Raw genomic sequence first — 25,074 nt, 5'->3', positions numbered from 1 at the left:
TGATCATGATTAATACTGGAAGAGCCAGGTGGCAGGGAAATGAAGATCATGAAGGGAGAGGTTCTTTGTTCTTCAAATCCAGGCCCTTCCCTATTTCATACTTAATTGTAGTATGTGGTTGATTATATAAATTAATAGCTATGTCTGCTAATTAAGGCTGAGAAAAGTTGAAACATACTCAGAGATCAGTCTCTGGAGTCCACCAGACAAAAAAGACACACAAGATTCAAGAAAAGATATTAAGCATAAAAGAAATGATAGCTGAAAGCTTTATGAATAGGTGATTGGTTGAACTGAAAGGCAGACTGATACATTACCAATGCATTTGTTCCATTGGTGGATTCAGCAAAAGGTGGAGGAGTTGGAGGAATCACTGATATGTTGCTAAGAGTTGAAGGAAAAAAGAATGTAAACAAAACAATTTGCAAACATATCTGCTACATTTCTATAACTATCTCCTTCACTTTTCAGAATTTATCCCTAAATGTAATATTCAGGAATTTCTATTATAAACTGGCATTCCACCCAATGTTCACAATAAAATAATAATAAAAAGTTACTGACAGAAAATTCAGTACAAAATACCATACAAAAACAAAGACGACAAAAACAGTATAAACATTAGAAACCAAACACCAAGCTAATAAAATACATTAAAATCTCCATCTGAAGCTTAAAGGACTACAAGGGGTCATGACAGACCCCTCAGGAAAGAACTGAGTAAGTTAAATAAAGGTATAACTTAGGAGGTCAGTCTACTCAGCCTAACTTCCCAGTTCAAACAAAGAGCAAGAAATACATCTATCTCTTGATACGAGAAATAAGCTAAGATTGATAGGAACATGGAACCTTAGTTTGAAATAGGTTCATCTGTCCATCTACTCATGGGTAGATAAACATTTCTTCTCACAGCTTCCCCAGTTACCTTAGCCACGAACATAGTAAGGAGAAACTGCTACTTTGGAAAGATACCTATTATCATGATGATTTGAATCTACCACTATTAGTTTCTCAAAAATACTGAGGTCCCCCCAAATTGATCCATTTAAAGTCAACAAGAAGAATAGCAATCATAACACTTCCTTGTGGACATACAGCATGCTAGTAACATTGGGCACTTATATCCTATTAGACTTTGCTATTTTTGTCTTTTCATTTGCCATTGAATGTCAGTGGTTTTCTCAAGTTTCTAATAAAATGTCCAAAAGATAAGAAAAAAATATAATCCCAGCTTCCCAATGTCTTCTTTGAGCTGCCTGGAAGCAACTACTGCTTCCTACTCACTTTGGCCACAGACCCACCCATTGCTGCCCTGAAAATATTGCCTACTCATGATGTGGATATACTTGAGTACAACACTCAGCTTGATCATTCAGACGTAAGACCCATCAGAAATGCTTAAAATTCCACCCTAGGTAAACCTAGCCTAATAGTAAGTACAGCAATGGTATGTAGCCTACAAAAAATATTTAAATATTCTGGGTTTTTTGTCAACTAGATCATACCTATGATTAAAACATGGAAGCTCATTACATTAGGATAACTGTATGAAATGCCATCAGAAATCTCATTTAAAACATACTTGTTGTATGTGTGTAAAATATGGCATTACATTTAAATCATAACATTTGCATTTCAACTCATCGTATTAAAATTGATCTTAAATAACAGTAGGAAAGGAAATCTACTAGATATCAGGGCCGAAATTAAATGTGTGGTTGAATAGTTTGCAGAAAGTCAACTCCCCAGTTTCGCTTAAACATTCAAGAGGTAATACTATTTGTGATCTGTCAGTCACATTCCTGTAAGCCTTGGTATTTATTTTTAAACTTTAATCTTTTTAACCTTTAACTGGAACAGAAACAAAGCTTTACAACCTAATCCCCTTTAACAACGTAGCAAGAACAACAGCTTACAGTATCAGGGTCAAGGGCCACAGTGTTAAAGAGAAGTCCCCTAACCCCCATCCCCACCCCCCATCATTGCTGGAGTTGTGACTATAGCAAAAGCCATAATACAGTGCCACACAGAGGTACTTGTCTAGACTGCAACACTGAGATAAAAAGCGGTGTTTTCGATGCCCTGAATTTTATCACAAGGAGAACTGAAACAATTTCCCTAGGTAAAGATTTGGGCACGGAGGTTTCATGAATCAGTTGCCACAGACATCTTATATTACAGCCTTTTTAAAGTTGGGCTTAGGGATTTCAAGAATTGCAATTCTAATATATCTAGATGGTGCCAAGTTGTGAAATGCTGCCATGGCTGATGTTGTACTAGTTCTATTTCTGCATCTAAAGAGGGCCCACGGCAATGAAATGCCTGCCCCACCCACATCCACCGGAAGCTTCAATAGGCCTTTTGCACAGGATAATGTGCACTGAGTACTGCATCAAACCTCTGTAGGACACGTCAACCTTCTTGTCCTTACCTTAATTTCTGATAAGATTTCAACAGTTTTGCACCAGCAGTTTCATATCTACCTATCAAGAAAGAAAAGAACCCACCAAGGTCATTGGTAGCAATATACTTGTACTCACATACCAGGTTTTTTTTAATCAGATGTAGCCATTTTTATCAACTGTTTTTGCTACTTGATGTTGCCAATATGTAAATGTTTGTGGTTTAAAATGTTTTCTTCCTGATTTTATTCAACCCCTGTATTATACAGTATATGGAAACCTCAACTACAGCAAAAACTTTTTAAAAAGAAGGAAACACCAATAAGGCAAGGTCATAAAACGAAAACAGCAACTTTCTTATATAATACCATTTAAATGTTTTACAACTTTTCAGTACAAATAGTATTACAAAAATCTTACTGATTATAAAGCTATGGATAGGTGGTCAACTAAGACACAGTCAACCCCTGTGATTCAATCCATCACATGTTACAAAAGATGAATGGCATCCAGCAATACAAGGTGTCGATTATTAACAATTACACTTGGAATGTGTTCTTATATCTGTCCACAAAGAAAATCATTCTGCCTCAGGTCAATTATTAACAATATAGAAAATAATTCTTTGGCATAATCAACTAAGCTGACAATAAAAATTATTTTCTCACACTGGCTGATCACTTGCTCTTCCATATTGTGTGTGCCAGTAAAACAGGGAAGTCTGTGTATGCTTTTCAGAAGCCCTCTGGCAGTGACTCTGCTACTCCAGATTCATTAATCTATATAAGAGAACTTCTATATAAATGAAGTCCCATCTCTTGAGTCAGCCTAACCTGTAATACCAGGGCTAGGGTTGCAAAACACCAGGCAACTGGACATTGAAGAATGAAGGGAGGAAAACTCAAACACACGTTCTGATGTTCCTAAGAAAAATAGCTAGTGGAGGAAAAGATCCCACCAGAGCTCCAAGCTTTAATCAGTTTGATCAGTAGTTATATCAACAGAAATCATTTCTTCAAATTTACCTCACGGACTAAGCAGCCCAAAAATTCAGACCCTTAGTCTTAAATAATGAAATGATGCTGTTCACATACCTACAAGGTTGTGGAAAAGATTGTTGTGAAAGGAAGTACAATTAACATTCCAACAGCTAAATGCAGGAGCATTTTTAACTACTTAGATTAATTGTTAACCAAGTGAGACTGCAAATAAAGGAGGAGGAGGAGGAGGAGGAGGAGGAGGATTTCTTTTCTGAAAAATACTGTGCTGGTGATTTAGGGTCAATTCAAGCTATCCCAAAGCCTAAGGATTGTCCAAATATCACCATAATATATATGTGGTTCTTTTTTGTAAATGTCGTGAGGTCAAATAATTTCAATTTTGTCAACCGTTTTGACAATTGCATTGCTATAGCTCCTAATGTTCCAATAATTATGGGGCAAACTTTTGCTGGTTTATTGCATAATCTCTGTATTTCAGTTGTTAGGTCCCAATATTTTACAATCCATTCCAGTTCCTTTTGAGCTACTCTAGTGTCATTTAGTACTGTCACATCTATAAGTAAACTGTATAGAGCTTGTCTTCAACTATTGTGGTGTCCAGCGTATTGTGCTCTAGATTTCTGTCCATTTGAATTTGGAAATCCCATAAAATGTTTAAATGGTCATTCTCAAGCATTTGTTCAACATTATGTTCATACCAATACCTTGGGACATCAAATCTACTCTCCTTCTCCTCCTATCATCACCATCACCATCATCATATGGCTCTGGTGAGTTACTGTACTTAGGAAGCAATAAAGAGTATTCTTATTTATTTTTTTATTTATATTATTTATATTATTTATTTGTATAGTTTATTAAACTAAGAAGAGATTCTAGCTCAGTGATAGAGCAAATGGCCAACTAGTATGAAGATATTAGATTCCATCCTAGCATTTCCAGTCAAAAATGCCAGATAACAGATTATGTGAAAAGTCAGAATAGGCAATACTTGGTTTAATGAACCAATAATTTGACATTCATAAAGTAATTTCATAAGTTCCTTATGGACTTTGGAAGTGAGGTGGTTGACTTCACAATTTTGGGGAATAGCAAACAGCGATAGAACATTTTCAAAAATACAGCCAGATTTTGGAATGTTCCTCATTGGCCCATGAGTACGTAGAGCTCTCCTTCCATATGTTGAACAGGCCATTTTATTAAAGCTGGTTTTTTTACTTCTGCTCTTAGCAAATTTCTGTGTGGCTAGTGGGGTTAGCATTAGTTGCTGAACTGAATTTATTTTCTTATGGTTAGTCATGTGGAACACTTCAGCTGAAAAGCAACCTGGAAATCTTTTTTAAAAAGATAATTTGTTTTGCTTATTTATTTAGGCTTGTCAAATATATAACTTGTTTTTCAAATAATGGTCTTGAACTGTGTGACTAATACCACACCAGTACCACGAAGCATTACAACAGTTACAGATAAAAATGCATTTGTACTGAACTTTTAAAACTAAGTTTTAATTAAGCAGTTCCTTATTGTTAACATTGTGCCAAGTATATCAGAAGCTTATGTTGTCCAGTAGTAAATATTGTAAACTGAACCCAGAGGCAATTAACAGAAAATAATTGTTGCCATTGTGGTTAATTCTTACTAGCCTGTTAAATTATTTTGGCTTCAAGAGAGTTGTAACTAAGAAGATTTACATCTTTGTCCCTGTGCAACCTAATACATTGAAGCTGGCTAATTTTAATGGGGCATAAGCACAATCGTGGGTAGCAGGATTGCCTCTGGACCAGCTTTTACATTTATTCAGTTCCCAGTTACTGTCCAAACGTTTAGATATTCTTTTATCAACAGAAATCGTTTCCCATTTATTTTTCTCCATTTTCCAGGATCAAGAAATCACTTTGTGAAAATGTTGGGACCATGAGGCTGTTTGAGCTTTATTTGAATTCTAATCCTGGGTGATATCCAAGACTAGATGAGTAGAACTCAACATCTACAACTGGATTTTCCTCTCCATTACACTGTTCCCCATTGTGTCCCATCCAAATCTACTGCAGGACATCCCCAGGCCCACGAAGCAGATTTTGCAGGCGCAAGCAGGATTGGAAATGAGAGGAGGAAACTTCTTGTCCATTCTGCTAATATGACACTGCTATATCTGGGTTGCAAACATGCAAACAGATGATCATGGAAAGGAAGAGTTATCTATTGGATGTCTGGATTTCTATAGTCCAGATATGGTAGTCCTTATGCTAAGGGAAGTCTTTTCTTTGGCAGGACAGGTTAATATTATACTGCATTTTGGATCTGGATTGGAATGAGCTTCTAGTAATTTAACATGGAAGTTTTTCCTAAATATTACCATAATGATGATTATATTACATTTAAGACTGAATAATTACTCTGGCATTATGATAAAATGCCAAGAGAGGGCACTGTTTGAATTCATAATATAACACCTCATTTGCAAGATGAAGAATATCAATAACTGCCACTGAAAACTGCTAGGAGCCCATTTTTCTCGGATAACAGAAAAGATATGAGCCATCTTGTATATTTAGACAGTTGTTAAAGTCAACATCTTTGTTCTTATCAAACTTTGATTGCCAAATATCTTCATTCAAAAACCCAGCTTTATCCATTGAAAGCCATCAATCTAGGAAATGTTAACTCTTCTCCAAGCTGATTCCCTCTTAAGTTTATAGAATTTGAAATCTCATAATCCCCAGTCAGTCAGGCCAGGCAGATGTCCTGTACATCTTGGGGTGGGAAGAAGATTGATATAAAGTAATTAGCTGAAAACCAATGTTCTGGAAGACAAGTTTTGACCCACACATAATTGGACTTTCCTGTTTCTTCTTCCCATTTCTACACCCCGCTAAAGACTGGCAAGAGCTGCTGAAAAGAAGGAAGAGGCAACCTGATGCACCCAAGAATCACAAAGGCACATATATCAAGGTGGGGCACTGACATCAGGGGTGTGACATTATATCAAAATGGTGAGGAACAGCACAAACATTTACAAATAAAAATAGTACTGATTTCTTTCACGGGGGTTTACTTTAATTCTATACCCAGATTTAGATTTTTATATCTTGTTCCTATAAATACTGTATAACATATGCATGTGAAATAGGAAATTAAATAAATGAAATTAATTAAATATGAAATTAAGTTAAAAATGAAATTAAAATTCATTGATAGATTATTTTCCTATTTTTAATTTTAAAAAATAATTGTAGCAGACATAATCTATTTTCATGATTTCCCCTTTTCCTTGCACCGTCTTACTTTTAAATTGCATTGCCTTTCTTCCCCTTTCTATCATTTAAAAAAAAACACACACTAAAAACATACCCAGCAGCCCTCTGTATCCCTCTGTGTCTCAACAGTAGCGGTGCCTTTGGGTAAGCTCCAGTTCTTTGCAACTAGAACAGGACTCAATGTGGCCTCTGTCTTCCAGTGCGTTTCCAAGAGAAATGCTCTGGAATTAATCATCTCTGGAAGATGGGGAATAGATGAGGAAGTTAACTAAGTACTGACACCTGGCACAGGCAACTTTGGCAAGAGTGTGTATAGAAATTTCTACTTAAGAAAATTGTCAAGACAGCTTTTTAAAAAAAGGGTGGGTATGATGGCCCATAAGGAAAAAAAAACCCCATCCATATTTAAGCAATACATGGGCCAACCACACTGGCACAAATATTGTGCAAGCCTTCAAGTTCTCCAGAACTCTTTGTCAGGGAAAAGGAAGCAAATTTAAAGTCTAGAGCACAACAGAACTTTCAGTCATAAGGTCTGCAGCTTAAAGTCAGTCTCAAGAGAGTCAGAAGTAAATGTCATCCATTACACCTCGCGTACAAGGACAAACAGTAACAGCTGCCACAGAAACATGCTCCCACTTCTGAAAACACAAGGGACATGTGTCCCTCATCTGTCTTCTGTCATGGCCAAACCACATAAGCATCTAGCCTGGCAGAGAGCAAAATTAAAGAAGCCTTACAAAGCAATACCGAGGAAAGCCAGAGAATAATTTTATGTGTTATGCTAGATTAAAAAAAAAAATCAAATGATTGTAATATTACTTAAGGACTGGAGGGATTTGAACTCTCAGAATGTAAAAAAAGACACCCTGGTATGAATATTGTATTTTCCACGCATGGGCCATCGAAGTTCTCATTGTTGTTATGCGTCTCGGAAAATATTGCACCCTACTGCCTAGGGTAGAATCTGCCACCAGAGAAAAATAGCATTCTGCACCTTGATAGATGAAACCCATGTGGACGTAACTCTACAAGAATATACTTTCTATGAAGGAGGCCATGTGGGTACTGGGAGGAAACCATCACTTATTGGCACATCACTGAATCATCTTTTGCTTCTTCTGTTGCAGAAAGTCAGTGGCAAATTGGCCCACTGCTACAATATAACAGCAAATAAATAAGTTCCTTTATTTTAGCAACATATCAGTTATTTGTTTCATTTCTGTCCCACCGTTTTCTGAGAGGTACAGATGGCATATATTCTAACCTCACAGCAGCAACCTTATGAGTTAGATTTGCCTGCAAGAGAGTGACCAGCCAAAAGTCACTCAGGGAGATCTGCGGCTGAATGGGGACCTGAGTCTGGGTCTCCCCAGTCCACTTGCAGCACCTTCACCAGTAGATTATGCTAACCTTCTTCAATTTACCTCTACCTTCACTTCTTCGCTTCTCTTGCTTCCCTTTTATAAAAATAGTGAATATTCCCATATTCTGTAAGGAATGGTTTTGCTTTTCATTAAATACTTCTTCCTTTTGAGTTCATACTAACACTCTATTACTGAATAATAGCTTCTCATTTAAAAATAAGTCATGACTATCGTTTCTGCCTTACTCAGATCATCTTTTTCCCTATATCCAAAGTGCTCTCTCTGATACAACTTTAAGGAGTACTGCTGACTGATCTCATAAAAATGAACTGCAAAACTCGCAATTACTTCCCTGCAATGGCCATAATATTATATTTATGTTGCACTTCTAATATTTCTACCTATTTCTACCGCAGAAATTTACTGGAGATAATGATGATGGGATTCATGGATCACAGAGAGGCCACTCATAAATGCAAAGAAGGACAACCAAAACATAAATAGATATGCATAACTGTAATTGTAATGAAATCATTAAATTCAGCAGAAAAAGTGAAATAACATAAGCAGTTGGGTGCTATTATCTATGACAAATGTATATATTTATAACTAAGGCAAGATTAATTTAAACAATTCAATACAATCACTACTATTATAGCTGAATAAAATTGAATTTTGAAATCTCAACACTCATATATTTACATTCTAGAAAACTGTATTTTTTGCTAAGATAAAACGTGAATTAGAAGGAGAAACTTATCAATTTATCTTGCATATGACTTAATGCTTCTGTTTTTTATTTGCTACCTTCAGCTGGGAATTTCTTTGCTCGCTCCTCAAAGAACCATTCACCTGTTTTCACTTTAATATCCCTGCAAAAAACAAAATAAGTACTTATTTGAATTTTATACACATCTTTTTCAAGAAGGATTTTTGGAACCAAGGATTTTGGGCTCGTTATTGAAAAATAAAATTAAATCAATTCCATCATGGTGATAAAGAGCAGTGGAACATCACTCTTACATAACCAGAGCTATGTATCCTATGATTTTGCACAAGCATACAAAGCCCCTTTCCCTTCAAATCCTATACTAATCCATATCCAGACTCCCCATACCTGCCATTTATTTTTGAAACTCCATTCAAACGGCATAAGTAATGCATCTAATTTGGCTCCCAGCTCTACAACAGTTTTATCAATAAATGGGAAAAAAGCAGTTTTTTTTCTGAAAATCAGTTCATGCCTATACCCACCCTCGACTCTTTTTTCTCCCTCCTCAGGAATTACTCTTGCAATCCTCCTTCTGAAACTGTCCACTTAGGCATTCTCAAGCCCTTCCACCATTTTCAGCAGCTGGCTGCTCTGAGACTCCTATGAATCTGATTCCCAAGATAGAGATTCTCACTGTCAAATACATACTCCATTTGATGTGTGTTAACTTCTGAAAGCAACTGATGAATAACCAGTAATTCAACTATTAAACCAAGGTAGGATCTTACTCAAAAGCATAGCAAACGGTGCATTTCCACAGGAAGGCATTTTGAGCAATGCGACATCGAGAGCATATATGATGACTGCATCCTTTGCATACTGCCCCTCTATTGATCAGGATTCCAAACGACTTCTGACAGCGGGCACATGACTGTTTCTGAGATCCACAGTTGGCATTTTTTGTTCCTTTACGCCAAAGTTGCTGCAGCTCGGTTTTCAGTTTGCTGTGGTTGTCCAGAAAGACATAAAAATATACACACATTTGCCAGGTGGGACAATTACTAGCACTACAAATTCTAAGTCATCTAAATACTAATAAGCTGTAGCTGTGAATTGTGATACACCAAGTTCCATGGAGATAAACCCTTCTACTAAACGTCCACTGAAAATATCAAATAGCCTGGGAAGTTACCGCAGAATATTTAATGGCCCATTCTTTAACAAAATCTTGGAGAAGATGGTAGCATCCTAATTCCAAGCAATCTTGGATGATTCTGAGGAGTTGGATGTATTTTAATTTGGTTCTTACAAGCTCAGGGCACAGAAAGAACCAGGAAAGGTATCACCTTACAGATTCTCATGAAACATGGAGTCTTAAGCTGCATGGCTTGAATGATCTGAGTGGATTGACATTAGGCAAGTTCCAGTCTGTCCTGAATGGTAATCTGGCAATCTGCCCATGTTCCTAGAGTATTTCTATATTTCTCAATGGCTTTTACACTGGGGGCATTGCAAAATTCTATTCTGCTTACACTCCTTCTTATATCCTTAAATAAAGCGGATGGGGGAATTGCTCTGGAGATTTGGACTCCAAAGGATTTCAAAAAAAGTAACATGACAGCATTCCTTTTGTGGAGCCCTAAACCTCCCAGAATGGTTGGAGCCAAATTTGGGGTCCTGCTTTCACAGTTTTGCCAGGTCAAGGGAGTTTGAAGGGCGAAATGGGTGTCTAACTCTTCAAAATACTTAAGACATCTATTTCACGCTTAACACTACTAAAGCTTCCTTCTAAATGTGGGCTTGACCCCATTCATTTTTGGAATGTGGTCCTAATATAAAGTCTGGGTGCAGCCCTTGAGCAAGTCAAAGTTGCACACCCCTGAGCTAGCATCATTGACATAGAGTCAAGTTCTATCTTGCATTTTCATCTATTGATCACAGGGAAATTGTGAAACATTCTCTAAAAGGTGTTTTGAATGAGGGAGAATTAGTTGAAACTTTATTCTGACATACTATACAATTGGTGGGAAAGCTGACAGATCTGGATGAACCTGCTTATTCTGTTCTAAATGAGGTCTCAATTCCTCTGAAAGACCAGTTAGGGGGTTCTCCATAATTTGGGCTGATATTTGTAGTAAACCAAACCAACCATCCTGAAGAACCATTTGCAAGCATACAAAATTGCACAAACATTAAGATCTATCTTACAGTATTAATAGTATGAGTTATAGAACATTTTTTATTATTTATCCCATTATTTGTGCAACTTTGCCTTCAAGAATATGCTTGTCCAGTACACTATCAATCCATCATTAGTTAAGAAGGGCATTGGATTTTTTTAATGAATTAAAAAAAAAAACCTGACTGGTTTTGAACATAGAATTTTGTTTTCATATTTAACAATTTATGGCTAATTATTATTGTTGCTTTACTGAATGGTATGGTTTCTTAATATTTAAACTTCTAATACTGTAAACTACTTGGGAAATTATGCTGAAAATCAGCATGGAAGCATTAAAAGCCTTACTTTTTCCAAAATTCTGAACGTTGTACCTAACTGCTGAGCTGACTCTATGGGCAATGAATGATGGCACTTCCACACGGCCACCAGTTTCACTCCTCAAACCCACAAAAATACTTCGAACTTGGTCTCTGAATATCTCTGCTTCTGCCTATTTGAAACATTGGGAAGAAGGAACACAAACCACTATCCCACTCCAAACTGCTGCAGATCCTGTAAATCACAACAATCCACACAAAAGGGAAAGAAAGAAGAAGCAGATATCTGGAGTTTGGCAGATTGACTGGTTCTGATTTTAGAGTGGAGAAAACTGACAAAACGGAAACCAGTTTCACTTTGGTTTACCTAAGCTAATTAGAAGTTGTTAAGCTAGCATTTTCATTACAGAAACTGAAACACAGGTGTTGGGATCCACAGAGTGTCCCCAGAGTCTTCTTCTGTGGCAAAAGAGACACACAGTGCCTCAAGTAGCAACCACATCTAGCTCTACAATGGTTTCACCTACACTGCGCTAAATCAGAAAGCACTGTGATGCTGCATCGCTTTCAAACTTGCAACAGAATCTTTGTCTAAAGCTGTCCTTTGTTGAACTTGCTTCTTTGACCTGTCCCTCAATAACCTGTTTGTTTCTTTCTTTGTTTTTCGAAGGTCTTTTGGAGAAATCTACGAGCGAGCTCCCACTCATATTGAAACATCACTATTGATTTCAAATCCCTAGGAGCCCACATTGCAGCGGAAATGGCAGCTAGAGGGAGAGACAATTTGAGAAATTGGACACTACGTGCTTACTGAGGAATAATTAAAGAAATTTAAAAATACATTTTTAATACAAACAGTAGGGGCGGAAGCAATCATTCTTGTAAGAATGGTCCTGATAAAAGCATTAAGGTTTCTTCCTACAAATTGTTTTGTTCAAAATTTCTATACTAGAAAGTGTTTTTGTAATATTATACCATGGAAACATTCTGGATAACTCCAAAATTTGTACATTTTTATGTGCTATTTTGTTTGATCCTCATAAAGATATTCAGTTATATGTTCTGAACAGTAGATTAGTTTACAAAGCCCAGAAAACAGCAGCAGCCCACATTCCAAAATAGAAACACACATACCTTACTCTTTCTTCCTCCAGTCTTCTCAGCATCTCATCACGGCAAAGGACATTTAGAACAATTTCTTGCTCTAGTCCCTTAAGTAAGCTAAGGTCAAATTCCTGCAACATCTTCTCTTCTGACAGTCACAAGACAGAGAATTCAGTGTCGTCCAGTAGGCAAAAGAGTTATGAGTCTTACGTCCTTCATTCATTAGTGAAGCATTTGCAATGCATTGTTCTTTTTAAAAGTGGTAAAAAATATAGGTATTTCAGACAAGCCTTCATTTTCACAATCTCATTATCTGTTTAATATACTTGCTCTTCTTATTCAAGGTTGTCTGCTTTCTCCTATGAAGAAATGAACTTCAGGCTCCCAATCATCTGGAAGTATTAAATTGAAAAAAGAAGCAGATTAATACTTCTGATAGAAAACTGGTATGGGAATATTTTTGTTAAATGTCTCCTGATTCTTTTCACTGTAAAATTATTGGTCCATAAATGTGCTATGAAATGTGGTTCATCATTGCTCAGTTTCACTCTGCTTACTCACCTTTGTGCATTTTTTTTAAAATTCCATCAAAATTAAAAAGCCAATTAGAATAATCAAACTAATAAAAGGTACATGGAATTAGAAGCTCTTTCCTAGTCGACTGCATGTATGTGTGTATGTGGGTGTGTTCATTTTGCTGCATGTTAACTGTTGTTTTGCTCTTTTTATTTGGTGAAAAATGAAGTATGATCTGAAGTGTGTGTGTGAATTATGCTTCGCCTATGTCTCTAGAGGCACATAAAATGGGTTTGCATAAAACAATGCAATTCTCACTGACCACATCCCTCTCACACAAATCAAGAGGATGTCCTTTTGTTATTTCCAACAATATGCATTCATATTAATTCATGGACTGACATACAATAAATAGAAAAACCATGGCATGATCATCAAGCAAAAACCAGGAAGAATTTCAATGATGTGCCTTGAAGAAACAAAGAATAAAACAGAGATAAAAGGAAAGACAACTGACTGAAGAATCACAATTCATCTGGAGTTCTCCAAATATGAGAAATGTACCTCCAAACAACCATGTATTACGGGCGGCATAAGAATTTGAGAGTTGGAGATGAAGAAAGATAGAATAGAATGCACAATTTGTTTCAGATCAAAGGAAGAATTTAGTTTTATCTTCATGCCACTTAATATGAAAAGGTAGCTTTACATCTTCAGTGATTGCCTAGAAGACCAAAGAAGTCAGATTGGTACTTCTTTATGTGTGAAAAATTTGCCTGAATTATTTCCTATCAATAAAATCATTGGCAAATTTAAGCAAATCTCTTAGCATTCACATCATCATTAGAAATAAACAGGTTCGAGACCTTATTGTTAACAATGACAGAAATGCCTGTCTGACACATCAGAAGTCGTAGCTGGAATTACAAACCATTTACTGTAGAATAAGCACACTGGCATGAATGAGATTACTCAGAATTAAGGCACGATTGATATTAGAAAGTTAAATGTACAGCGAAGAGGAAGTGAGGAGAGAACAGAAGTTGTGTAATGCATCATTTCATACTACCACAGGAAAATCTCCCTCTTTCAAAGTCAGCAACTCAGCTTTTCACTTACAAACATTTTATTTGTATATCCAAGTATATCTTATTATATAAAATCAAGCACATTCTCTTTAATAGTGGGAATTATTTAAGGGTCACTGACTTCTTTTTTTTTTTTTTTTGCCAAATCAAGTATCTAGTATTATATACTTTTCTATCAAATTAACTAACATTAACACATTTCTTATTCTTGCAAATATAAAAGAGACAGAACTTGTCCAAGTTTATACTCTATTGGCAGAACATGATTTAGTTATTAAATAACTGTCAGCTGTCATGCTACCCCCTAATTAGCTTTTGTTCAGGAATGCCAAGAAGCTGGCCAAACCTCTAAAATCCTGGGGCGGGGGGGGGGGGTGTTTTTGTTTTGAAACTGAGCTTAGGCATGTCTCTTATTAAATACACAGGCATAATCATATTTTGTCATGTTATTTTATCTAAACTTAAATTCAAATTAAATCAAATCAGAATTCATTTTTGTCCTGGTCTCACCTAGTTCTAGCATCACTCTAACTGGGGCCTACTATGAATGTACCCGCTTGCTACATATTCATAATACTATAGGCTGCCAGCCATGTCTGCACTAGGGAGATACAGAGGAGAATCATTCTGTGTCATATACAGAACGAGTTAGTCCCTTCAGCCCCTCCTTGGTCCTTTTAAAACTGGTGACAGAACTCTGGCAGAGGTTCTGGACAGAGGCTGGAAAAGAATGGGGCCCTGATTAAAGTCTGGGAATTTCCAAGAAGCTGGACTAGTCTAGGTAACTGAATCAGGGGAACATTAGTTTCATGGGTCTTCTATCCTGTAGGTATAAGTAAAAAACATTCCACCAGGAATTGTATGCAACTGATTTGTTTTCTTGTGTCAAGTCTAATTACCTTTTATTTCTCTGTACAACTAGCATATTGTGAATTCAGCTTTTACTCAGTCTTTCTCTTACACTGGGGTGCCCCCTGAAAGATAGGTGATGGTGGGTGGAACTACCAAGCTGCTAGCCCCAAACAGGAGGTTTGGTCAGGGTATGAAGACCCATGGGGATTCTGGGAAAGGAGGCTTGAGAATTCCAGACTTCTATTCTACAGGTTCAATCAGTTCTGTTATGTGACCTTTGGTCCTGGCAAGAAAATGGCCAGTATTATCCCCCTCTTCTGCAGAGGAATCTAAAATTGAGAGATACGGCTTCCTTCAGAGATGCCCTGATGAACTGGAGACTTCTTGATTCACATCTCAGTATTCAAGACCATATTACACCACACCAGCTCCCTTGATGAAGTGCATTTTTCAAAGGCATCATATCAATGTACTGTACTTGCATTGTTCTAACATGCTAAGAATAGCCAATGTTTAGACTATTAAGAAAACATGAGAATAATGTAACTGCAAACAGAAAATGTATGTCCTCTGAGGGATATTTCATCTTCTGAATTTATGAACAGCTCTCCCAATATTGTTAACTGCATCTATGTTAATTTTTGAATGTCAAATCATTAGGTCTGAGATTGGGTGTGCAGTGGTTAAGGCATCAGGCTAGAAACCGGGAGACCGTGAGTTCTAGTCCTGCCTTAGACACAAAGCCAGCTGGGTGACCTTGAGCCAGTCACTTTCTCTCAGCCCTAGGAAAGAGGCCAGGGCAAACCACTTCCGAAATCTTGCGAAGAAAACTGCAACGACTTGTCCAGGCAGCTGCCAGGAGTCAACACTGACTTGAAGGCACCAAAAACAAAAAATCCCCTAAAACAAAAGGATCCTTATGCTTAGAAAATAAACACAAGTTGCAAACCAGACAAAATTCCACGGAAGTACTTTTCCTGTTAATAAATATTGACTTACCTTTTCCTTCCAAACCAGAAAGAGATCCTCCCTTTATTGCATAAAATACCACCTTCCCATCTGATTCTGTCTTGCTGGACCAGAGTTAACATAAGAGTTTTCTCAGTGGACTTTCCTTTATTATCTTTCAGCCATCTGCGTCGTAAGTCACTGTTAGTAATACAATTTGCTCTCTAAGAGAGGCTCAACAGGTTTTGGAAGAAACCATTCACTTTGAAAAAAAAACAGCTGTGCTCATTAAAATGGATCTGAAACGTCTAAGTCATTTAACAGGAAGAGTAATAGCAGTTAAATGTGATACTGACAGGGTTTCCTCCTTCTTCCTCCCTAATATTAGATGTGTGCAATACTGCAAACCTCAATTTCCGCAAAGCTTCAGAATAAGAAACGTACAATTATAGTCAATATACCGTTTACAAGAAATGACGGTGTTTTTTTTCTTGACAACTTAGGCAACTAGATAATATTGCAGAATTATTAATGTGGAGGTAAAACTGCTTTATGTTGTTGTGAATGCTCATGTTAGCATAATGTACAAAAGGATTTTATCTTTGATGTAGGACCAAGAACGAATTCATCACTCACCAAGAAGATCCAGAATCTTAGCTGGAAGCTGTAAATCTTCAGTGTCTATAGTCACCTATATGTCTGTTTATGAACCCTGTCCATATTTAAAGAGAATATTGTGGAATAAATTAGCGCTTACAGTATTTCTCTTATCAGATCAAAGTTCCATCTAGACTAGGATTCTGTTTCTCACAGTGGCCAATCTGATGCATATTCCCATTGAATCTGGAGATTTAAAACAGCCACCACAACTAAGAGTTATCGGTAGGTCCATCTTGTTGATATGAAGAATCATAGCTTTCCCAGACAATGAACTTCTTAGTTCTTCACACCCATATTTCTAGTCATATATTTTTCATCTTTGCTGGTGAAATTGATACATATAAGGAAAAAAAAAGTTTCATATATTCTTGGTAGCAATATGGAAGAAGGTTGCCATTGCCTTCTGGGATATTTTTTCAACTCCTCAGTCCAGTCTATAACTCTAAAATTTCCTGGTTTAGTCTTTCTAACTGGTTCTTCCCAGTTGCGGACTACAACTCCTTAAACACTTACAACCAGTATGCCCCACTATCATGGATTATGGGAGTCGTGGAGTCCTTGGGGTTCTCTGAGCTTGGCTGTTTTCTTGCCTAGCCAGGTAACGAAACATTTGCAAGAAAACAGCCAAGCTCAGAGAACCCCAAGGACTCCACAGTTCAACCCCAAGCTACACATATTCCCTTCTATTGATTATGGGAGTTATAAGTCAACATATCTGGAGGGCACCAAGCTGGCATAACTCCCGCATAGTGAGACAAGACTCCTGGCTAGATCTGGAACAAACACATCTTTCAAGCAGCTATACACTGATAATTTCATGAGATGAGGCTGATTATTTCTGATACCACTGAGGGCATACCAGGGTTATGGAATACCCAATACATGGCAGCTTCCTTTTTGTACAATATCTAATAAATATAGAACCTTGCTCTGGAATCGACTCCTAGTGACTGTATGGATAGAGACAAACAATATTGTTTTCCTGCCTTGTTCCTGTATGTGTTTGTGTGAGGGAGAGCTTTACCTCCTAGTCTTCTCCACAGCCCTGGGACTTCCTGTTGATCTCTCACCTAAGTACCAACCTGGTCGGATTCTACTTATATTTGCTTATATGCTGCCACCTGCTGTGAACATTAACTAGTACGTCAAAATGCCGCACTGAAAATTATACTCCAGGTTCCTTAAGTTTGGTCACTTTTTTTCCGTGATTATTTGGGATTTGCTTCACTTCTTCTTCCATTTGCCGTACATCAGTGTTTTCAACCTTGGCAACTTTAAGACGGGTGGACTTCAGCTCCCAGAATCCCCCAGCCAGCATGCTGGCTGGGGAATTCTGGGAGCTGAAGTCCACCCGTCTTAAAGTTGCCAAGGTTGGAAAACACTGATGCACATCTACCACCCTCCCTTCTCGGAAACACGAGGATTGGATATCAAACAGGAAGTGTTGATCTTCTACTATCGCGGCTGCGAACAAAGCCCGCACAGTTCCTCGCGGGAAGTACGTCACAAGCAGGAAGTGGTAAAACACGAGAGCCTGTTTCTGCCAGCGCGCAGCTGCCCAGCAGAAAGCGTAGCCCAGCAATCTCTCCGGTATGCCTGTCCGCGTCGGATGATTGGCTGAACGTGTCGACCGCACTGCGCAGCCGCAGAAGGAGGAAGGTGTTCGTCGCGTAGTGGCAACGAACGCGCGGGGTTGGAGTTGAGCTGAGGAGGAGGACGATGGATGAGCTCCAGTCTGCCGAGGAGGTAACGCGTCTCCGGAGCGAAGGGAATCTCGTCCTGGGACGTGGGAAGAAAGGACGGGACGTTGCTTCGTCCCAGGCCTTGCTGTAGCAGACCTCCGGAGAACGAGAGGTTCCGCGTAGCCTCCCCGGTCGAGACAACGCCCCTTCCCATTGTTGCTCCTCTTCCCACGTTTCCACTCATCTGCTTTTCTCGCCTCTGACCCATTCCTTCTGGACGCGCCTTCCACAAGGCGGCGGAGAAAGAGCCCCGCCATACCATTCATTCACACCCCGGCCGCCTTCCACGGCGGCGCTGCACTTCCCCGGGATACGCGAAGGCGATGGTTTAGGTATATAATTCTGCGCGGCTACTAAATCAGAACTCTTCTTTTAGCTCACATTAGAATTCAGACTTTTAAAAAATAAAAATCGGCCTCCTTCCCCAATGAGATAGAACAGATCTCTGTTGGGCATGCAGGGAACCCGTTAGGTTGCACCCATGGTGCCTGTAGTAAATGATTCCTCCCTGAGTGAGAAAATGGCCCGTTTCTTTTCTGTGAATAATGTCTGCACTGTGTATGATTTATTTATTTACAGGACTTATATGGCTGCCTATTTCATACAAAGATTCTAAAACATGGCTAAAAACAAGAGTTTTTAGCCCCCCCATTTTAGACCAAACATCCTCCCAGCTCAACCCCCATCCTAGCCCAATGTTTGGGAGAAGAGCTGGATCTTCACAGGCCTCCGGTGGACTGTTATCCTGTTGGCTATTATATTGCCACATCTCTCATTGATGCGCTTAAGGAAATGTGAAGCATCTATTCCTTGCTTCTTTGTGAGGAGTTAGGATAGTGCTATGTCCTGTTAAGTCAAAATAAGCTGTAGGTGCTCAGATACATGATCCTATCTCACTTGAATGAGTAAAGTATTTATTGCAGGGATATTGTTCTCAGTTTTGCATAATGCAATTTAAATATTATTTCTGCCTTTTTTTAAAGACTGCATTTGTTGTGGACGAAGTAAGCAACATTATAAAAGAGGTAAGTTTATATCCCCTTATACATTAATACAGTCTTGCTTCTCTGTTACATCTGCTGTATTCCTCAGCTGAGTTACTTTCAGGAAGGTGATTCTGCCAGTTAACTGACTCTATTAATACTTTATATTTTCACAGTACCAAACAAGCTGTTTGCACAACACTGTAACTCCCTTAAGAAAGAGGAATATGTCACTTCTACAGTGTGAGAAATAAACATTGCACTAAATTTTAAGTATAAGTCCACTTATTAATGGGAATGATATCTTGCATAATTATATGAACATTTCTTAGTATACCTCACAAAAATAGTGGGTTTGTCTCGCTGGTAGTTTGGCTCTTACATTCTGAAACACCTGCAGCTTCCAGATCATCTCCAAAGGCTGCTCTGCATAGAGTATGTTGCAGCATTCCAGCCAAATTACGATGAGGATATGGGTTGCAATTGCCAGGTCATCCTGGTCTAGGTAAGGGTTGAAACTCACACGCTACCTGGAATTGGACAGACGTTCCCCTGACTAGGGTTTCCGCTGCTTTTAAAGCAGGAGCCATGAGCCTGGGAGAACCCCCACTCCCACCAGTCACAAATAACCTCCTTTAGAAGAAACATGATCCTGTCCAAAGTAACAAGTTCATTCACTGAATACAGTTGTTCACCCAGCTCTGTATCCATCTAATGGTAGCAAAGTCCACCTTACATTTTGCCATATTCTACTGGAATCTCATGAATTTCAGTACAAATTTTGCTATTTCATTTGAGACATTTCAAAGAAATGGTAACTTAGCTCCATAATAGCCCTAACTATAAAACCACTTTCAAGTAACGCTGTAGGGTTCTTACATAAAAATATTGAGAACTAAACAACAGAAAGTATGCTGCTTTCACAAAATAATATTTAGTGTATATGGAAAATGTTTGTGCAAATGGAGATGGACTACTGTTTTAACTGCATCAAATTCTTCTTTGGGGGAGCACTTTTATCTTCAGGAGTGGGTTTTCAGGGTTTGAAAGGAGCTGCATACAATGAGATAGAGACTCTGGAAATCCCTTGGGTATTCCTTCTAGTCACATTTTTGGTGGACTTTAAAGTTCTCTATTTCCTGTCCCTGTCTGTGGAGGAGAGGGCCAGGCAGCTATAGCCCAAGATAAATAGAAAACAGGAAATCTCCTGGACATCAGGCAGATATTCCATTTCTGAGCACCAGCATTTCTGACTTATTTTCTATGTTTTGCATAATGTTGGTTAACACAACAGGAAATCATGAGCATGTACATATGGGTCTCTGAATCCCAGCCAATATATATCTTTTGATGCCCTAAGAGAACTGCATTCATAAAAATATTACTATTGTCTGAAATGATTTAGCATATCCAGTTTTGGGCTTTGTCTGATATAATTTGAGCTGGCCTCTAACCTAATTTGTAACCTGTTAAATCTAGATGAATAATACTGGTGGGACCAAATGTGGTTACTGTGCTTGTGGGTCACTCAAACAGAATAGACTGTTTTGCCCCCTTAAATCCCAACTTCAGGAACAAATTGTTAGCAACTTGTAGCTATAGAATCAATTAGTTCATGGTTTTAGGGCAGATTATAGTCTGGTTAATAGTTGTCAAGGTACCAGGGTCTTGTTTATTAATCTCTTGTTGTGGCAACTGCCCTGACAATTAAGAGAAGGCTTAGGGACATGCCCTGTTATGCTAAGCATTACAATACAGAAAGCGCAAGGTATCTTTTTAAAAATAAAATTACTGTTGGTAATTTAGTAAGTCTGTGCACATGATCTCTGTAAGAAACACTCATTTCTGTGATTTCCATTAATATTCAAATGTTAAATATTCCTCGGTGAAAGTTTGTCAATTTTAAAAATTCTTCAGAGGAAAAAAAGCACCAACTGACCAAGACTTGACATTATGCAGTGAATGACTGTTTCTTAATACAGAGACTCGACATACTAAATATGTAGGCATAATCTCAATGTAAGAATGCTGTGATGAGACCCGTGTTATTCTAAGAGGGCATTAGTTTTGGCTAGTATATATTGAGACTAGAGTAGAAAGATTTAGTTGTTGCTGGAAGAGAATAATTAATCCCATTTGGGCTGATGCAGTAGGTTATGCTGTTTCTCCTCTCCTGCTACAGACAAATAGATTTTTTAAAATTTATTTATTTTTATTTATTAATCTTGTTTGCCGCCAAATTCCCAAGATGCTGGGCAGCTCACAACAATCAAAACAAAGAAATGACCATAACACCAATTAAAAGGAAGAGATGGCAAGAACGACAAACTGGAGGGAAAGGAAACAAGGGCTCTCCCTCTCCAAAGGCTTGGGCAAAGAGCCAGGTTTTCATGGGTCTTCTAAACAACAGCAGAGTGGGGGCCATCTGGATCTTGGGAGAATCTCTTTCCAGGGGGCAAGTACTGCTACAGAGAAGGCACGCTTCTGGGGTCCCTAAAGATGACATTGGCCAGGCAGATACTATGGGAGACAGGCTTGAGTAACCAGCCCCTGTGCCATGTAGGTATTGTAGTGACCAAGTAGAATTGTTATTAATGGAAGCCAGTCCAAGGGGAGGCAACGCCAGATGGTGGAATGGGATATAACTCTCATCTGCATATTAACACAAGAGCCTTTTGCACAAACTTCCTAATCGATGGGATGCAAACAACAGTATCCTGAGTTGCAAGATAGTTTCAAAATGAGAGTTCCTTGCCTGCATACTTGCACATGTATCTTCTGACAGAACTGGGATGTGTTTGTGTTCGCTGTATATTTGCCAAAATACACGTAAAGTAACCAACACGGTTTTTATAGTTAGCAAGTGGCATAGGTAGGAATAAGGGTTTTAACCTATTTAGCGAATGTGGGGAAATTCCACATCAAGAGTTTCAGACAATGAAGGGGTTAAAGGAAAGTTAGTTTGACTTGTCCCTCCAGATAACAGGCAACAAGCAACTGAATCCCAGGGAAATCAAACTCTGAGAAACCAATTGAGAGGTGAGTTTCCCCTCGCAGGTCAGCTTTTAAAAAGAAGAGAGGGCAGCCTCCCTTTTGATTTTGTACAACATTGCTTATGCCCAAAGAAGTGTGATGGGTATGTAACATTTATATGAATCCAGTTAATCCACTATTTTGGCCTGCTGCTTTTAATGAAATTGCAGTTAACTTTTTTGTCCCTGAACCTTTAATGGCAATACAGTTAGGGTAGCAGAGTAAAGAATAAGAAAGATTCATGGTGGAATGGCATTTAGCAGGGCATCTGTGAAAGTTTGCATGTTTTAAAAGATGTTTTTGTTAACATTTTTAACCGAAGTACTGTTGAAGGATAGAACTAGACAATTTGTTATTAAGCTCACAGAGAATTAATTGGACAACGGTGGATAGCTTGATTTTATATTAGTTTTGTGATTACATTTTGATGTAGTTCTTCACTGTACTCATTTTTAGACCATTTGAACACACACAAATACATATGAATCTCACCTGCACATTTCTAGTGTTACTAGAATGAGTTAAGAACAAAATTTAGAGGAATCCAGAATAATAATCTTTTTTGCTTTATGGTCTTCCCATTCACCCCTCACTACAAGAAAATTGATAGGCAGAGGAATCCTTTCCTATTTTTCTTTGTAAAACATTCACCAAGTCCAGAACAATAGACTAGCAAAATGAAAGGAACAATCCACATCTGCTGTATTCTGTAGGTGGTCTTCCTTCCCCCACTTTTTCAGGTGATTCCTTCTGATTGAAACCAGTAGAGAATCTCTTTATTCCAGCTCCAAGACTGGCATAAATAGCATGTGGGCTTGGGGGCAGGTTGGATGAACTTTTAATCTAGTAGACTAATCTTCCCTGCTGTTCTTTGACCATAATAAATATTTGATTTAATTTGAATATTCTTCCCTCCAATGTTCTTGCATTCCTCAAGTATTCTTCCTTTTAGTCTTTTCTGGAAAGAGCTGGCCTTGAAGGGGAGGTTCTGGTGTCAGATCGCCCCCATCAAGGAAAGTACTGCAGATGTCTTCCAAAGGATTTCAGGCTTATATCCTTAAGATGCGGTTTTTGGGGTTAATGTATATGTTATGTTGAGATTTAATTATGTACAGTCAGACTGCTTAAGAAAAGTATTTTGTCAGCTTCATTGCTTTTTGGACCACAACAGTGTTCACTCATCTTACACAATTCATTAACATTCAAGTCATCTCAGCATGAAAATGCAGATCATTTGCTTTAACCAAGAAAATTAGTAGTTATATGTACAGAATGCTATCGGTTACCATTATCAATCTATAGGGTTTTTTTTCCCCCAATGCCTTGAATTTGGAGAAAGTTCATCCCCACAATAAGAGTTCAAGGATATATGTCGTTATCATCAATATTGGGGGGGGAAGGTGTACTTATATCTGTTTTTGTGAAAGTTGAACTAATGGAGAAAAAAAGTTTTCATGCCAATTCTGATTTTTGAAACTGATGTATGCATTTTAAAATAGGGCTGTGGGAATTAAATGATGTGAGAGTAATCTGTTTCTTTCTCTAGGCCATAGAAGGGACAATAGGTGGCAATGCATATCTGCACAGCAAAGTGAACCAATGGACTACAACTGTTGTAGAGCAGATTTTAAGTCAGTTGACAAAACTGGGGAAACCATTCAAATATGTTGGTAAGTTAATGCAGTTTTATCATAGACTTTTCAGAGATGCTTTCAAATAAAATTAAAGCTTGAAGCTGAGCGGGGAGATTCTCATAGTAATTAGTCTAAACACGTGTGGTCATACCACATGTATATCTTTTGCAGAACCAGATATAATTGTGTTGCATGGACAGATGCTTTTTTCTAACAGTGCTTTATCTCTATAATTTACAGTGACCTGTGTGATTATGCAAAAAAATGGTGCTGGACTTCACACTGCAAACTCTTGTTTCTGGGACAATACTGCTGATGGTATAAGACTCTTTCAAAATTGGCCTTGCTAAAGTATTTTACAGAGAATTTGTATAACTCTGGGAGCTCTTTCTTTTGGGTGAAATTGTTTGCATTGCACCTATAAACTTTTGATTCCAGTGCATTCACATGATCATGGGTCATGGCTATGACGACTTACTCCCTTACTGTTCTAGACTAAGTGATATAGGAAACTCTATAAACAGTTGTGCTTCCAAACAGTTTAAATAACATTAGAGTTTACTACTCTTTGTCTATAAGTACCACGTAAACTTATGAAGAGCTTTGCCATAGACTTAAATGCCTGGATTACAGTATGGATGCACTAATCTATCTCCTGTGTTTATGTGACTATCCTAAATGGTGGTGGTTTTTTTTTTTTTTTTTTGTAGGAGCCTGCACGGTGAGATGGGAGAACAAGACTATGTACTGTATTGTCAGTGCCTTTGGACTTGCAATATAATTGCCTTGAAATTCTTCAGACCTTGTCATTGCTTTAAGTCCACTAAAACTGTGAATTCAGTGAATAACTAAGAATTTCTTATTCCTTCTGATGAAAAAACAGGAGAGAAATTTCAGTGCTGTTATGTAAACTTTATTCCTTGTTCACATCCAAATTCTGTCTTAACACTTTAAGGACTCTTTCTCAAGGTGCTAAAACCTGAAACTTGCTGCAGTTCTATAGCTTTACTCCAGCCTGTGTGGATAAGACTGATTTTCACTCTAGTTTCGTTTGTTATTAAATTATTGAAGCTCTGAATATGTGTATGTGCATTTCTAAAACTTGCAGATGTAGAAATGAGGATAATGTCATGATCTCAGCCGGTGGAAACAAATGTCTGACCTTGGCTAGTCTTGGAAGCTAAGCAGACTCAGGCCAGGTTAGTATTCGGAGTCCTCCAGGGAAGTCCATATGATTTTAAAAATATCCCATCTTTTTCAAAAAAAAAATGCTACC

General features: G+C 38.0%; 2 protein-coding genes across 2 annotated transcripts in view; one reads left to right on the top strand and one right to left on the bottom strand.

Moving 5' to 3' along the window:
• Positions 1–16,068, bottom strand: part of SYTL3 (synaptotagmin like 3) — a 29,903-nt gene extending 13,835 nt beyond the window's left edge. Inside the window, exons 1-6 of the mRNA XM_007425977.3 lie at positions 15,798–16,068; positions 12,373–12,734; positions 9,528–9,743; positions 8,835–8,899; positions 2,432–2,483; positions 318–384 (exon numbers count right to left, since the gene is read on the bottom strand). Coding sequence (XP_007426039.1) covers positions 318–384; positions 2,432–2,483; positions 8,835–8,899; positions 9,528–9,743; positions 12,373–12,482 — 510 coding nt within the window. The 5' untranslated portion in view covers positions 12,483–12,734; positions 15,798–16,068. The remainder of the gene's footprint in view (positions 1–317; positions 385–2,431; positions 2,484–8,834; positions 8,900–9,527; positions 9,744–12,372; positions 12,735–15,797) is intronic.
• Positions 16,069–17,942: 1,874 nt separating this feature from the next.
• Positions 17,943–24,876, top strand: DYNLT1 (dynein light chain Tctex-type 1). Its single transcript, XM_007425975.4, has 5 exons — positions 17,943–18,152; positions 19,132–19,173; positions 23,711–23,834; positions 24,039–24,116; positions 24,509–24,876. The coding sequence occupies exons 1-5, from the start codon at positions 18,126–18,128 to the stop codon at positions 24,577–24,579; spliced, it is 342 nt and encodes a 113-aa protein (XP_007426037.1). The 5' UTR covers positions 17,943–18,125; the 3' UTR covers positions 24,580–24,876.
• The last annotated feature ends 198 nt before the right edge of the window (positions 24,877–25,074 follow it).

The sequence above is a fragment of the Python bivittatus genome, unplaced genomic scaffold (assembly GCF_059951505.1).
Source record: "Python bivittatus isolate LINGU-HERP-01145 unplaced genomic scaffold, Pbiv_v1 ctg000020_np1212, whole genome shotgun sequence".
NCBI lineage: Eukaryota > Metazoa > Chordata > Lepidosauria > Squamata > Pythonidae > Python > Python bivittatus.
Note: the sequence above shows the minus strand (reverse complement) of the source record. Positions and strands in the feature narration are given on the sequence as shown.

Bases quoted from the DNA above. Each gene is read 5' to 3' on its own strand.
- DYNLT1 (XM_007425975.4), top strand. From the start codon at position 18,126: ATGGATGAGCTCCAGTCTGCCGAGGAG. The intron at 18,153-19,131 runs GTAACGCGTCTC...CTTTTTTTAAAG, and splicing joins AGCTCCAGTCTGCCGAGGAG to ACTGCATTTGTTGTGGACGA. The intron at 24,117-24,508 runs GTATAAGACTCT...TTTTTTTTGTAG, and splicing joins CTGGGACAATACTGCTGATG to GAGCCTGCACGGTGAGATGG.